The sequence below is a fragment of the Schistocerca piceifrons genome, chromosome 5, assembly GCF_021461385.2.
Source record: "Schistocerca piceifrons isolate TAMUIC-IGC-003096 chromosome 5, iqSchPice1.1, whole genome shotgun sequence".
NCBI classification, from domain to species: domain Eukaryota; kingdom Metazoa; phylum Arthropoda; class Insecta; order Orthoptera; family Acrididae; genus Schistocerca; species Schistocerca piceifrons.
In genome coordinates, this window is record NC_060142.1 from 691,973,139 (window position 1) to 691,990,117 (window position 16,979).

Below are 16,979 nucleotides of genomic sequence, written 5' to 3' on the forward strand. Positions count from 1 at the left end.
GCTCCTCCATATCCGCATCCAGTGACGCTTATCGGCTGAGGATGACACAGCGGCACGTAGATAGCTAACACATACCTACGAGAGAAGTCGCGGCGTTTCCAGTGATCTCGATACGTTATTCCGTCTGGCATTTGTTCGAATACGGGCTGTTCGCCGAATAGAAGGCTAGTTTACATTCAGAAGCAGAAATATTAAGACTGAGGAATGAATAAGTAAAAAATCCTAGTTGTAACAAGTGCAAGTGTGAAGATTAGTCAAGAGCGAGAGTAATCAGTTCATTGTGAAGTGTTAATAATAGTATTTCATAATAATTCCTCTTGATTACGAGCGTTGTCCAGAAAGTAAGTTTCCGTCGGTCGCGAAACTGAAAACCAGAAACGTTTTATTTGCAACAGTTAGGTACACCTTCCACCTACTTCTCTACATAGTCGCCGCTCCAACTTCGAGTGTTGTCGTAGTGTTGTATCAACTTTCCAATATCCTTGTCTTAGAAAGCAGCTGCTTGTGCTTTCGGCCAGTTATCTGCACTGGTCTGCAGCTCGTTCTCTGTGGAAAAATTTTGTCTTCATAGCCAGCGGTTCTTGTGAGCAGAGATGCGACTCAAGGGGAGCCAATTACAGTCTGTATTGTGGGTGGTCAAACCCTTCTCATCGGAAACCCTGCAGTAGCGTCTTCATTGCCCCTGCAGTGTGCGGTCGAGAATTGGTGTGTAGAAGGTACTTCTCGACAGTTGTGTTATGTGGGCTGCATGACACAGGCGAAATCTCTAACCAGGCCCTCATACTTGGCGGGAGACGCTATTGCCTACGTATCTCTACGTGCTCACTGTTCACTCAAAAGTGAGAAGAGCGACGCGACACGATCGACGGGTATACTAGAGACACTGCCCAACACATCTCGTCAAAGCTTTAACGGATTTTGCCAGTGGTTTCCTTTACGCGACTGATCGGAACTTATCCTCGTAAATTTTATTGCGGTAAAAGTAAAGGTAGCTCAAGATATCTTTAGCGCCCCCGCATTGAGGTTTTTCTGTATCCGCCACTGTGTGGACCTGAGCACTAGATATCACGAGAGGCAAATCCACTAGTATAAAAGGAGGTGGGGGTTTTGCGTTGTCAGTAGAGAAACAGTAGTAGCAAAATGGGTCGGTCAGGAGACTTTATTGACCTCGAATGTGGACTAGTCATTGAAAGTCACCGGAGCAACAAATGCATCAAAGACAGTTCAACTCTCCTAAAGCTGTCCAAGTAGATTGTTGGTGACGCGACTGTGAAATAGAAATGCGAAGAAATAAACCAAGAACAGGCAGACCTCATCTATTGACGGACTGCCAGCACAACATCTGTGCGTAGGGAGTTAAGGCGAATGGGGTACAGTGGTCGACAAGCTCCTGGTGAGCAACAGCACTAAGTGCCTTCTGGCGTGTTCTAAAGAGGGACGCCATTGGATAGTGGATGCAATTGACTGATTTAGATTGGCGAATCACTCTATACCCTGTGGCAACCCGATGCAATGGTTTCTGTTTGGTAAATGCCTGCTACCATCATAATCACAGTGGTCCATTGTTCGTGACCGGGCCAAATATCTCACGAAATAAGCGTCAAACCAAAAAATTACAAAGAACGGAACTTGTCTAGCTAGAAGGGGGAAACCAGATGGCGCTATGGTTGGCCCGCTATATGGCGCTACCATAGGTCAAACGGATATCAACTGCATTTTTTAAAAATAGGAACCCCCATTTTTTATTACATATTCGTGTAGTACGTAAAGAAATGTGAATCTTTTGGTTGGACCACTTTTTTCGCTTTGTGATAGATGGCGCTGTAATGTCACAAACATATGGCTCACAATTTTAGACTAACGATTGGTAACAGGTAGGCTTTTTAAATTAAAGTACAGAACGTAGGTACGTTTGAACATTTTATTTCGGTTGTTCCAATGTGATACATGTACCTTTGTGAACTTATCATTTCTGAGAAAGCATGCTGTTACAGCGTGATTACCTGCAAATACCACATTAATGCAATAAATGATGTCCGCCAACCTCAGTGCATTTGGCAATACGTGTAACGACATTCCTCTCAACAGCGAGTAGTTCGCCTTCCGTAATGTTCGCACATGCATTGACAATGCGCTGACGCCTGTTGTCATGCGTTGTCGATGGATCACGATAGCAGATATCCTTCAACTTTCCCCACAAAAAGAAATCGGGGGACGTCAGATCCGGTGAACGTGCAGGCCATGGTATGGTGCTTCGACGACCAATCCACCTGTCATGAAATGTGCTGTTCAGTACCGCTTCAACCGCACACGAGCTATGTGCCGGACATCTATCATGTTGGAAGTACATCGCCATTCTGCCATGCAGTGAAACATCTTGCAGTAACATCGGTAGAACGTTACGTAGGAAATCAGCATACATTGCACCATTTAGATTACCATCGATAAAATGGGGGCCAATTATCCTTCCTCCCATAATGCCACACCATACATTAGCCCGCCAAGGTCGCTGATGTTCCACTTGTTGCAGTCATCGTGGGATTTCCGTTGCCGAATGGTGCATATTATGCCGGTTTACGTTACCGCTGTTGGTGAATGACGCTTCGTCGCTAAATAGATCGCGTGCAAAAAATCTGTCATCGTCCCGTAGTTTCTCTTGTGCCCAGTGGCAGAACTGTACACGAGGTTCAAAGTCGTCGCCATGCAATTCCTGGTGCATATAAATATGGTATGGGTGCAATCGATGTTGATGTAGCATTCTCAACGCCGTTTTTGAGACTCTCGATTCTCGCGCAGTTTGTCTGCTACTGATGTGCGGATTAGTCGCGACAGCAGCTAAAACACCTACTTGGGCATCATCATTTGTCGCAGGTCGTGGTTGACGTTTCACATGTGGCTGAACACTTCCTGTTTCCTTAAATAACGTAACTATCCGGCAAACGGTCCGGACACTTGGATGATGTCGTCCAGGATACCGAGGAGCATACATGGCACAGGCCCGTTGGGCATTTTGATCACAATAGCCATACATCAACACGATATCGACCTTTTCCACAATTGGTAAACGATCCATTTTAACACGGGTAATGTATCACGAAGCAAATACCGTCCGCTCTGGCGGAATGTTACGTCATACCACGTACGTATACGTTTGTGATTATTACAGTGCCATCTATCACAAAGCAAAAAAAGTGGTCCAACTGAAACATTCATATTTCTTTACGTACTACACGAACATATAATAAAAATGGAGGTTCCTATTTTAAAAAACGCAGTTGATATCCGTTTGACCTATGGCAGCGCCATCTAGCGGGCCAATCATAGCGCCATCTGGTTTCCCCCTTCAAGCTAGACGAGTTTCGTTCTTTGCAGTTTTTTCGTTTGACGCTTATTTCGTGAGATATTTGGCCCAGTCACTGTCAATGGACCGCCCTGTATAGTGTCAAACGTGAAACAGTAATATCACAAATTGAGTCCGCCTTGATGCAAAACACCGTGTTATTTGTTTATTTCTTTGTCAAACGTGAAGTACGGAGGAGCTGGTGTTACAGTATAGAAGAGTTTTACTTGGTTAGTGCGTGGTCCCCTCATTGCGCTTAAAAATACCGAATACTGAAGAATATGAAAGCATCAGATTCGATGATTGTAGCAGCATAATAATGCACCCTGCCATAAAGCAGCATCAGCGAAAGAATGGTTTTTGGGCAAGAACATGGCTGAAATGAACTCGTCTGACTGCAGTGCCGATTTCAACTCAATGGAACTACTCTGGGATGAGTTAGAACGTTGATTTAGTTCTATACCCCAGCGTCTTACATCTCTACCCTCTTGAGGAAGAATGGGCTGACTTGTCATTTCCGCACAGACAATGAGACATCTCATTGAAAGTGTCCCCACCAGAATTGAAGCCATCGTAAAGGCAAAGGGTCGACACACCCCATACAGGGTGTGGTTCAAAAGTTTCAAGACTTAAGTGAGAACTAGATACTTATTGGACATTTAAGTACAGCGGAATAAAATTCTTCAAAATATGATCCTTCAACATCAACACAGCGCTGCCAGCACGTCTTCCACTGTTTGTAGCCCTTCTGGAAGGCCTCGGGCGTCGTGCTGTCAAGGGCTCTCGTCTAAGCCTGATGGATGGCCTCGATGGATTCGAATTGCTGCCCTTTTTGGTCTGTCTTGATTCGGGGGAAGAGGAAAAATTCACTTGGAGCCAAGTCGGGGCTATCGGCTGGCTGCGGCAGTGTTGTCACCTTGAACTTGAGCAAAACTTCGGCGCCGGTGCGGGACGTGTGAACGGGCGCATTGTCGTGGTGGAAAATCCAACCGCCCTTGATCGCCGGGCGGACGCGGCAAACTCGATTCCTCAAGCTGCGGAGCACTCCAGCGTAAAAGTCACCTGTGACAGCCTGACCACGAGCAACAAACACCTTGTGTATCACTCCTTTACCATAAAATACAATCAGCCTGCACTTCACACATGACCTGCTCATGCGGGCTTTCTTGGGCTTCGGCGACGAAGCAGTGTGCCATTCTGAGCTTTGCAGCGCGGGATTAGCCTAGCGGTCTGAGGCGTTGCAGTCATGGACTGTGCGGCTGGTCCCGGCGGAGGTTCGAGTCCTCCCTCGGGTATGGGTGTGTGTTTGTCCTCAGGATAATTTAGGTTAAGTAGTGTGTAAGCTTAGGGACTGATGACCTTAGGAATTAAGTCCCCATAAGATTTCACATACACATTCTGAGCTTTGACGCTTCGACTCAGGATCGTACTTGTAGACCCAGGTCTCATCACCAGAAACCACTTTCTCCAGAAGGTTCGGATCAACATTCTATCACCGGATCATTTCGTGGGAAACAATCATGGGCCGTTTCTTCTGATCCACGGACAAAACTTTTGGCACCACTTTGGCACACACTTTTCACATCATCAAATTATCTGTCACAATCCTCCACACCATACTCTGAGTGTTTAGAAGATCCTGCTCTCCCTACACATTTAATCCGTTCGGCTTGATGATGGCCTCCCAGAGCAGTCGTTGTCTTCAACATTCCTGTGGCCATCTTTGAAACGTTAATGCAACATGAAAACCATTGGAAGGGGCATGGCTTCTTCCTTAAAGGCCTCTTGAATCACAACGAGAGTCTCCGTGGCGGTTTTCTTCAGTCGCACGCAAAACTTAATCGCACAACGCTACTCCATTTTCGCCTCCCCCACTTTTCGACCGAGGTCAATGAGACGCACTCACGTTGCAAGCAATGCGCACTCTCCATGGTTCCGGAGGCACGTGCCGCATCGTCAGTTTATTCCCTGAGACCCCCACTACTTTCTCCACCCGGCGGGACCGGTCAGCGTGCGTTCGCCTACTCAGAAATGAATCAGTCTTGAAACTTGTGAATCAGACCTTGTATTAATGTCCACCAAAAGGTTTCCGAATACCATTGGTCGGATAGTGTACATGTACACTACTGGCCATTAAAATTGCTACGCCACGAAGATGACGTGCTACAGACGTGAAATTAAACCGACAGGAAGAAGATGCTGTGATACGCAAATGATTATCTTTTCAGAGCATTCACACAAGGTTGGCGCCGGTGGCGACACCTACAACGTGCTGACATAAAAGTTTCCAATCGATTTCTCATACACAAACAGCTGTTGACCGGCGTTGCCTGGTGAAACATTGTTGCGATGCCTCGTGTAAGGAGGAGAAATGCGTACCATCATGTTTCCGACTTTGATAAAGGTCGGATTGTAGCCCATCGCGATTGCGGTTTATCGTATAGCGACATTGCTGCCCACGTTGGTCGAGATCCAACGACTGTTAGCAGAATATGGAATCGGTGGATTCAGGAGTGTAATACGGAACGCCGTGACGGATCCCAACGGGCTCGTATCACTAGCAGTCGAGATGACAGGCATCTTGTCCGTATGGCGGTAACTGATCGTGCAGCCACGTCTCGATGCCTGAGTCAACAGATGGGGACGTTTGCAAGACAACAACCATCTACACGAACAGTTCGACGACGTTTGCAGCAGCATGAACTATCAGCTCGGACACCGTGGCTGCGGTTACCCTTGACGCTGCATCACAGACAAGGGCGCCTGCGATGGTGTACTCAACGACGAACCTGGGTGCAGCATTGGCAAAACGTCATTTTTTCGGATGAATCCCGGTTCTGTTTACAGGATAATGACGGTCGCATACGTGTTTGGCGACATCGCGGTGAACGCACATTGGAAGCGGGTATTCGTCATCGGCATACTGGCGTATCAGCCGGCGTGATGGTATGTGGTGCCACTGATTACACGTCTCGGTCACCTCTTGTTCGCATTGACAGCACTTTGAACAGTGGACGTTACATTTCAGATGTGTTACGACCCGTGGCTCTACCCATTATTCGATCCCTGCGAAACCCTACACTTGAGCTGGATAATGCACGACCGCATGTTGCAGGTCCTGTACAGGCCTTTCTGGATATAGAAAATGTTCGACTGCTGCCCTGGCCAGCACATTCTCGAGATGTCTCACCAATTGAAAACGTCTGGTCAATGGTGGCGGAGCCACTAGCTCGTCACAATACGCGTCACTACTCTTGATGAACTGTGTTGTCGTGTTGAAGTTGCATGGGCAGCTGTACCTTTACACGCCATCCAAGCTCTGTTTGACTCGATGCCCAGGCGTATCAAGGCCGTTATTACGGCCAGAGGTGGTTGTTCTGGGTACTGATTTCTCAGGATCTCTGCACCCAAATTGCGTGAAAACGTAATCAAATGTCAGTTCTAGTATAATATAGTTGTCCAATGAATACCGGTTTATCATCTGCATCTCTTCTTGGTGTAGCAGTTTTAATAGCCAGTAGTGTAGGTTTTGTCGGCACGAAGCACTCCAGATTTACCGCGAGTAGCGCCTACCTCGTAGGCTGGCTGCTCGGCGTAGTCGAAGGGCAGCCAGATGAGCGCCGGGAAGCCGCCCTGCTTGCGGCAGGCGGCGGACTCGCACGCGCGGGCCCTGAGCGCGGGCTGCGCCACCCAGCTGACGTAGAAGACGGCGGCCAGGGCCAGGCGAGCGCCGGAGACGCGCAGCCCGCGGCGCGCGCAGCCCGCGAACACCGCCCGCTTCTCGGCCTCCAGCTGCCGCCCGTACTGCTGCAAGGCCGCAGAATAAGGTGCCAGGGAGTGAACAGTGGTGGAAGGCTGCCTTCAACCCTAAGGTTGTTTTGGTATGACCACACCACGTCTTTGATCACGTTTGTGGTTGTTTCATACACATGAATGTTTATGTCTTTGACGATAGATTTCTGTTCCTATGTTAGTTGACGTGCATCCTGTTTCATTTTACGATATTGACCACACTATCCTTGGTTGTTTCCAGTTCTAAAAGTTTCGCTGAGCTGTTATTATATTGTATGTCTCAAACTCGATATCGATTGCAATCCGTTTTCATTTTATATGTGAACTCCTCATCAGTCATAGTAAGTCATAGTAAGTCATATTAAGTTATTACTCCAAACTATGTCAAATGTCTATATGTCTTGCAATGCTTAATCTCTCGTACTAAAACCTGAAATGACTGCCCTAATTTTCCCCAAAGACATCCCTCGACCTAAAAACTCCGAACGTCCTAACGTCTTCCAGCCCCCACTCCCATAAGGAACATATAACTTATCGGAAGTGTCCACGAGAACATTCATCCCTTCGCACTACCCCCTACATTTTACACTGGCTCCACGTTGCATGTTTGACCCAAATTCCACAGCCACATACTACCAAAATCACTTACATTTTACACTCTCCCGCCTAGATATCCTTGTCTGCTCCTGCTCCAACCATACTACGTGGCCGAGCGGTTCTAGGCGCTACAGTCTGGAACCGCGCCATCGCTACAGTCGCAGGTTCGAATCCTGCCTCGGGCATGGATGTGTGTGATGTCCTTAGGTTAGTTCTAAATTCTAGGCGACTGATGACCTCAGAAATTAAGTCGCATAGTGCTCACAGCCATTTGAAACTACTAGTGAAGCTTATCTAATCCTACTGCAACCTTAATTGCAAGCATAGCCTGATTTCTCTCATTACTCCAATTCTCCGAACAGAACCTTCCAAATTCTCATCTATAACTTTCTAAATCTGCTACGCATTTATGTTGCATTTTTCCTACTTTTGATGCTATCCCCTAAAGACCGCCTATCACAAGTTAGCCATACAGCTTCCAAATCTCATCTTACGGCTCGGGTAGCCTATAGAAGTACCATGCAGCTAATAATCGACACCACATCTGTCCCATACAAAATAGTAATCCTTACATCTAAATTAACCATTTTTAGCTTTATCGTCTGTATATTTTTCGTTTTCTCTATATTTTGTTTTAACCTCATTTTATTTTAAGAAATTGTACTTCTCAAAAGGAGTTACTTTCTGCTGGTCGAATCAAGTGGCAAAATTGTACATAATAACTCATTGAACGAATCATGCGTTGCTCTCCTTACGCTCATTTTCGCTTCATACAGGTTGTGTTTGCCAATAAGGCTTTGACTTCGTTTAATCCTGTGACGAACACCTCTTTGCCGCCGTGGCGACTTTCTAACTCGAAGGACAGTCCATGAATTTACCTAGAATGATACAAACATCTATGTACACGGAATGGGTCGTCGAGAAAACATAGCTAAGAGGGCGGAGCTGACGGCTGCCCTCTGTACATCGTAAGTCTAAGGTGCAAGTAAACATGGCGTTGTCTATTCCCTACGTTTATTATTATCTCATGGGAGTCTCCTTCCCACAGAACCTAAACCACGCCCTGTGGAATACAGTCGCATACGATTATTACGCTACGTTTTTGCTGCAGCCACACTGCCCAGACAGTATAACTCCAAATTGCATTTAGTACAGTTTGTAAGAACAGTGAAATAACAATCGGTAAAAGTTTTTAACACGCTACACCTGGGATCAGGCGGTAAGCGAAAGTTATGAGAGAGGCTGAGTGACAGAAAAACCTCACGCAAACGTAGGACTGTCGACATTTCACCGTATAATGTAACACTGAAGCCACAGAAGGCGATACTTGCCGTCTGGTAATCTCTCGGCTCCTTGCGCAAGGAGGCATCCAGTTCTAAACTGTAGCTGTCTTCTGCACTGATGAGGGGCGATCAACAGCAGCACCCATTAAGTCATTCAGTTCTCATGTATGCAACTTTGACTGTGCAGCACTTTTCACAAATCCGTCATTTTTCCTAACACAAACGGATAACTCCTCCTCGTATTGCCAGGAGTCGAAAGTTTCCCTGAGCACATTTACTGCCAGACACGGATCCAGTATTCCACTCTGGGTTAAGGTCTCTGTTCGTTGTTATCTCACGACCAATCCTTACAGCGCCCGAATATAAATTTCTATCACCTCCACATACAATGTAGCATTGAACCAAGTGTTTAGTAATAGTTAATGCTTTGATGTTATTATAATTTGTTTTAATCTGTGATTAGTACATTGCTTTAGAGTAATGTTCAAGAAATTATTGTTCGGAGAAATATAAAACTTAAAAAGCATTCATCAGAAAACTAGAGATCTCCCTGTGTCATCCAATCAAATATAAGAACAGTAGCAACAACCGCACACAACGGTGGAAGCGTCGTAATTTGCACGGTATACACTCCTGGAAATGGAAAAAAGAACACATTGACACCGGTGTGTCAGACCCACCATACTTGCTCCGGACACTGCGAGAGAGCTGTACAAGCAATGATCACACGCACGGCACAGCGGACACACCAGGAACCGCGGTGTTGGCCGTCGAATGGCGCTAGCTGCGCAGCATTTGTGCACCGCCGCCGTCAGTGTCAGCCAGTTTGCCGTGGCATACGGAGCTCCATCGCAGTCTTTAACACTGGTAGCATGCCGCGACAGCGTGGACGTGAACCGTATGTGCAGTTGACGGACTTTGAGCGAGGGCGTATAGTGGGCATGCGGGAGGCCGGGTGGACGTACCGCCGAATTGCTCAACACGTGGGGCGTGAGGTCTCCACAGTACATCGATGTTGTCGCCAGTGGTCGGCGGAAGGTGCACGTGCCCGTCGACCTGGGACCGGACCGCAGCGACGCACGGATGCACGCCAAGACCGTAGGATCCTACGCAGTGCCGTAGGGGACCGCACCGCCACTTCCCAGCAAATTAGGGACACTGTTGCCCCTGGGGTATCGGCGAGGACAATTCGCAACCGTCTCCATGAAGCTGGGCTACGGTCCCGCACACCGTTAGGCCGTCTTCCGCTCACGCCCCAACATCGTGCAGCCCGCCTCCAGTGGTGTCGCGACAGGCGTGAATGGAGAGACGAATGGAGACGTGTCGTCTTCAGCGATGAGAGTCGCTTCTGCCTTGGTGCCAATGGTGGTCGTATGCGTGTTTGGCGCCGTGCAGGTGAGCGCCACAATCAGGACTGCATACGACCGAGGCACACAGGGCCAACACCCGGCATCATGGTGTGGGGAGCGATCTCCTACACTGGCCGTACACCACTGGTGATCGTCGAGGGGACACTGAATAGTGCACGGTACATCCAAACCGTCATCGAACCCATCGTTCTACCATTCCTAGACCGGCAAGGGAACTTGCTGTTCCAACAGGACAATGCACGTCCGCATGTATCCCGTGCCACCCAATGTGCTCTAGAAGGTGTAAGTCAACTACCCTGGCCAGCAAGATCTCCGGATCTGTCCCCCATCGAGCATGTTTGGGACTGGATGAAGCGTCGTCTCACGCGGTCTGCACGTCCAGCACGAACGCTGATATAACTGAGGCGCCAGGTGGAAATGGCATGGCAAGCCGTTCTACAGGACTACATCCAGCATCTCTACGATCGTCTCCATGGGAGAATAGCAGCCTGCATTGCTGCGAAAGGTGGATATACACTGTACTAGTGCCGACATTGTGCATGCTCTGTTGCCTGTGTCTATGTGCCTGTGGTTCTGCCAGTGTGATCATGTGATGTATCTGACCCCAGGAATGTGTCAATAAAGTTTCCCCTTCCTGGGACAATGAATTCACGGTGTTCTTATTTCAATTTCCAGGAGTGTATAACCGAAGTATGCACTCAAAATTATCGGTATTTCATTGAGTGCCACGTTTATGAACACAAGTCTGCAGACTGTGTCTTTGCGAAGGCGTGAATGAGGGGAGGGCAGATTCTTTTAAGTCGTTTTCGCCTAAGTTTAGGGAGTCAGTGTTTTTGTTATATTTCATGTCTTAGTGGAGGCTATTTCCCTTTCAGTCCTCCTTCGGTTCCCTATGGTTAGCTGTTCTCGCTCTGGATTTACGAACAGCGTTGGGTTTGTTCGTGGCAGCAGATATGATCAGCCTGTGAACGTGAACCTTCAGATGGCTGGAATGTAGCCGGTAAGGCTGAAAGCCCATCCACTTCTGCAGGCTGTCACACGAACAACTGATAAGTATAGTGTGTTAAGCGTAGCTACCAATTTCTAGAATTCCTAGCTATTTCCGACACATTTAGTTTCCATGTCGTTTTATTCTTCTGTGAAATTTGGAAACTAATAGACAAGTAAACATACAGGGTGACAATTATTGAACTATATGAAAAAGACGTAAATTAGTTACAAACTATGACGTGTAACCAATGGCACCCCGTAGCATCACGCTGGGTAATACGCCAGTATGGCGATGACGAATACACGCTTCCAATGTGCGTTCACGGCGATGTCGCCAAATACGGATGCGGCCATCGTGATGCTGTTTACAGAACCTGGATTCATCCGAAAAAATGACGTTTTGCCATTCGTGCACCCAGGTTCGTCGTTGAGTATGCACACACTTTATTCAACACATAAATGTCACTACAGATATTCGGATTTAAGTTATGGCGTGTTCGATATGCCTGCCATCATTCGCGATGATGTGGCGCAGACGAATAGCGAAATTCTGCATGACCCGCCGAAGTGTCGGGACATCGATGCTGTCGATGACCTCCTGAATGGTCGTTTTCAGCTCAGCAACCTTTCTGGGGTGTTGCTGTACACCTTGCCTTTAATATAGCCCCACAAAAGGGAATTACATTTGTTCAGATCCGGAGAATATGGCGGTCAATCGAGGCTAATGCCAGTGGCCTCTGGCTACCCCAGAGCCAGAATGCGGTCCCCAAAGTGCTCCACCAGGACATCACTCTTCTGCTTCGATAGGGTCTAGCACCGTCTTTCGTGAATCACATCATGTCGAAATCAGGGTCACTTTGGATAATGGGGATGAAATCATCTTCCAAAACCTTCACGTACCTATCGGTAGTCACCTTGCCAAGAAATATCGCACCGATTATTCTGTGACTGGAGTTTGCACACCACACAGTCACCCGTTGGAGTTGAGGATTCGAAGACCCCAAATGCGCAGGTTTTGTTTATTGATGAACCCATCCAAATGCAAGTGGGCTTCGTCGCTAAACCAAATCATACAGGGCATACTAATTCCCATCATGCCCCACGGCCAACCGTACAGTTTGAACGTCCTAACGCAAACCGTTAAGAAGTTATGATGATTTTATTTCATATAGTTCAGTAATTGTCACCCTGTATAAACACTTATCCTAAATTTTTATTCCCGCTACCCTCCAACCCTCACCCCTTGCATCCGTGCTTGCATAGTGCAATTGAATCAGAAACTGCTGAAAAGTTAGAGGTATTTATGAAATGTGCCCTATCGTTAGCTACGGATTTTCTTCTAAATACTTCTTGCATTTGCTTCGAGATGCTTTTTAACATTTTTCCTTATCTAGGTTTCACTGAAGAACACGGAGCAACTCCAGACATTTACACAGCGCTTGCTAGTGGCAAGACAACAAGCTCAGGACTGACGGCGCAGAGAAAATGACTCTCCAATGACATCAGGAACAACTACACAAGTAAATTTAACATGGTGACTGTTTCATTATGTCATGACGATCCTCAAATACACAAAGCCCTTTTATTGTTATCTACGTGACTGTAACGCGTAAACATGATGTTTTTTTGTCCCGTCTGTGATTGCATCAACACACTAATCTCCAGGTGTGTATACATCCCAATCTGTGTTGAGGTCCTTTTATTTTATACTTTATCTCGAATTAGTAAGTCCAGTTTTCTTAGCTGTATCTATTGTAGCTATGTGAACATTGTAAACTATTTACAAGCCATTGTTCCAAATTTTTGTACTGTGATTTCTCTGTATATAATCCGCCTCCGTAGCTAAGGAGTCATTGTGAGTGTCTGGTTATAGAGGACCTAGTTTCGGTTCCAGGTACTGCAGGAATATTTCCTTTGTGGGACTGGAATGGGGTGTACTCCTCTTCGTTACGTCTATTGAGGAGCTACGTGAGTGAGAAGTAGCGGCTACAAGGTCGGAAAAGCCAGGAGAGCGGTGTATTGACCCATGCCCCTTCCTTCATATCACACCCAATGAGGCCATTGGTCATGGATGACACGGCGGTTGGTAGGTCCCGATTGACCCAACAGGGCTAGAATGCGGAGCTTTGATTTCCTGTTTCTCTGCACGTAAGTTTTACGGTTGAAATAAGTTGTTGGCAGCACGGTTTAATAAACCGAAGCCAAACATAAAAACCACGGTGACTGACAAAAGAAGTGAAGACGTTCAGTGATTTAGCGTACCTCTTTGTAACATTGACGATGTAACAACAGAAAAGTAACCGATACATACTACGGGCTATTTCCAGTGGCGTCGGAACAGCTGGTGTACACCGTCCGCCCAAAACGTTCCGAGACTCAGTTCATTCCTTATGTATGAATGACGTCAGCTACGGTGGCAGTTTGAACGAACAACTGTAAACAACAGATTCGCATTCGACAAGTTAGCAGGCAATCTTTAGTACTGAATGTGCGACCATACTGTGTCAACGTTTTTGTGTTAGAAACAGCAATGGAGTAATGTGCCAGAATGAGATTTTCACTCTGCAGCGGAGTGTGCGCTGATATGAAACTTCCTGGCAGATTAAAACTGTGTGCCCGACCGAGACTCGAACTCGGGACCTTTGCCTTTCGCGGGCAAGTGCTCTACCAACTGAGCTACCGAAGCACGACTCACGGCCGGTACTCACAGCTTTACTTCTGCCAGTATCGGTCGGGCACACAGTTTTAATCTGCCAGGAAGTTTCAATGGAGTAATATCTCCGGGTGTTCAAGACATCCGCAAAAAAACATGAAATGTATTTGCGGTTGCAAATATGGACAACGATGAGCTGTTTAATGGCATGACACAGTAGAAAACTTGTGCCAGTCCGGGACTTGAACCCGGGTTTCCCGGTTATCGTAAACGGTCGCCTTGCCACTAGACCAGGGCCAGTCAGAAAATGGTTCAAATGGCTCTGAGCACTATGGGACTCAACATCTTAGGTCATAAGTCCCCTAGAACTTAGAACTACTTCAACCTAACTAACCTAAGGACATCACACACACCCATGCCCGAGGCAGGATTCGAACCTGCGACCGTAGCAGTCCCGCGGTTCCGGACCGCAGCGCCAGAACCGCGAGACCGCCAGTCAGAAATTCTGCCCACGTGGGGTCCTGCTCCGCAGGTGCAGCTTCCTGGTCGCGTTGTGCACACTTACCAGACGTGAAAACAGGGCAAAGGAACAGACACCGATCACTTAGTGTATGTCTCTATGCACACATATCGCCGCTTCGCTTTACCCACTCGCTGAGATACACTGTACCCGGGGCACTCTCATGAAATTTTCACAGAGTGTAATGCAATCACGGGAAGGTATAACATTATTCCATCGCCGTATCGAGAAAAGTCACTGTTCTACAACAAAAAATAAAAACAAATAGTGCGTAAATACGCCGTGTAATATATCTTTATATTCGATGAATTATTCAGATACAATTCTACCCTTGAATGATGTTTACTAATTTTCTATCTTCATACTCGCAGAATCCATGCGAAAAGTAGTTCATACAATAGCTATGCCATGAGCGCATAAGTATTCTTTGTAGTACTCTCTCTGGTGGTTGTTAAAAAAAAAAAAAGAAGAAAGAAACAAAGAAAGGGAGCTTCCGAGATTGTCTTCGTGCCGATTAGCCTGAGCTTGGCTTGGAAGAACTGTAATCTGATTATTGAGATTTATGACAGAAGATAACTGAGACGAAACTGTACGATTAAAAAGGAAATATATATATAGATTGCTCCTTCAAATAAAAGGTGTGTATTGGAAATTTGAGAATTAATGATATTTATCGATATATTGCGTAGTTGTTAATCAGAAGGGAACTTCCGGAAGACTGGATACGAACCTGCATTTAATAATCCAAGAGCTCCATTACTTCTTCGGAAGGTTAAACTTCATCAAAGCCAAATATCCGCTTGATATGAGGTTTCCCGACTGATTATACAACGCTCCCAAAATTACGAGGCATTTTATTTGTACAGATTAGCAGACTGCCGCAAAGCACGAGCCTGCAGAGAAGAAGAATCATCGCCTGATTTCATTCTAACAAGTAAAATTTCAGAATCATTTTGAGTGACTCAGCTATGACTGTGTTTCCTATCATGAATGATTGATTGTTCGAACGAATTGAGAGCTACAGAATTACGTAGAAAAGATAGGAGGAAAAATTACAGTGGCGCCAGTGTGACAGGACTCTCTTGGATTGTTATATAATATATGTATTTTTTGTTTCATGAAAACCAACGAGAACGAGAGGTAACTAATCTGAAGAGAGATTCGGTGCCCATAGTAAAAGACTGCTGATACCAAGAAACGATGTCAACTATTGGACAACACCGAGACTACAGAACAAGGCCAGAGAAATCTAATTTTTTTTATCCTGTAGTTAAAATAGTTTGAAATCAATTTAGAAAGAACTTTTTTCCAGATAGTAGTTAGATTGTAGAACTGTATATTGTGTGATTTTCGTATCTGGACATTGAACTTTATACCATCTGTGAAGTAATTTGAAAGTTAAGTGTGTCTACGACAGTAAATTTGAAACGGTATTTAGTTATTAGAACCTGATATTGACAGTTAGTTAATGGTATTGACTAGAGCGGCATTTAAAATGTCATTGAATCAGCAACGAGACGTGCAACAGCCTTCAGCTGTTTGCACAGAAGAAGAGGCCACGGACAGCAATCCTGAGACTGTTGTGGCTAGCGGTAGCAATATAAGTAATCCCACTGGTTCAGAAAACATTCATACAACAGCTGATCAGACTGTTGTTGACACATTAGTTGTTATTATGCAACAGTTGTCTCTATTAGCCGAAGGCCAAGCGGAGGTAAAACGAGACTTATCCGTTATACAAAATGAACTCCAAAATCAATTAGCCGAAAATCAAACAGAATTACAAAATCAGTTAAGAGCAACCTTTAACGAATTAGATCAGAGATTAAATACCCAGACACAGGAAATAAAAGAACAGGCAGAAAGGACCGAACAGAATCTTATTGCTCAAATTGAGCAGGTCCGCCAACAATGCCAAGAAAACAATAGTAAATTAAAAGCGGAACTAACCGAATATGTATCCGTCAAAATTGACACGATACAAAAACAAGTAGAACTGTTTCCTCAAATAATACAAGCTCAAGAGGACATACAGTGTTCCGTATCTATGATACCAGAAATTATAGAATCCCAAGATAATCTAAAGAGGCAATTTGACGACGCGAAGGAAAAACAGGAGACAGTGGAACATAGAATGAATGTACTTGCGGGAAAGTTTTCAGAAATGACATTAGAGGGGCAAAATTTTCCTTCGGAAACCATAGAAGAAACTGTGAAAGTAGCTTTACAGTCAATTTCAGAGAGTTCCGAGGAGAATTTTTTCAACGAAGGGTTAAAGGAAGTTCGAGAACAACTTGGCGAAGAATTCTCGCGTTGGAAAGAAAATATCGAAAGATCACTAAATCTCTCGCAGGAGGATTTAGAAACAGCGAGAAGTAGGAAACATTCTCAATCTGCGCGTGAAATTCCGTCCACGTCAAGATCCGATGTAGAC

The 16,979-nt window shown here is 45.9% G+C and overlaps 1 protein-coding gene across 1 annotated transcript in view; it reads right to left on the reverse strand.

The window, feature by feature from the left end:
• The window catches only part of LOC124799205 (odorant receptor Or2-like), a 96,563-nt gene that overhangs the window by 59,733 nt on the left and 19,851 nt on the right, over positions 1 to 16,979 (reverse strand). The window contains exon 2 of the mRNA XM_047262740.1: positions 6,914 to 7,147. Within this exon, the coding sequence (XP_047118696.1) occupies positions 6,914 to 7,147 (234 nt within the window). The remainder of the gene's footprint in view (positions 1 to 6,913; positions 7,148 to 16,979) is intronic.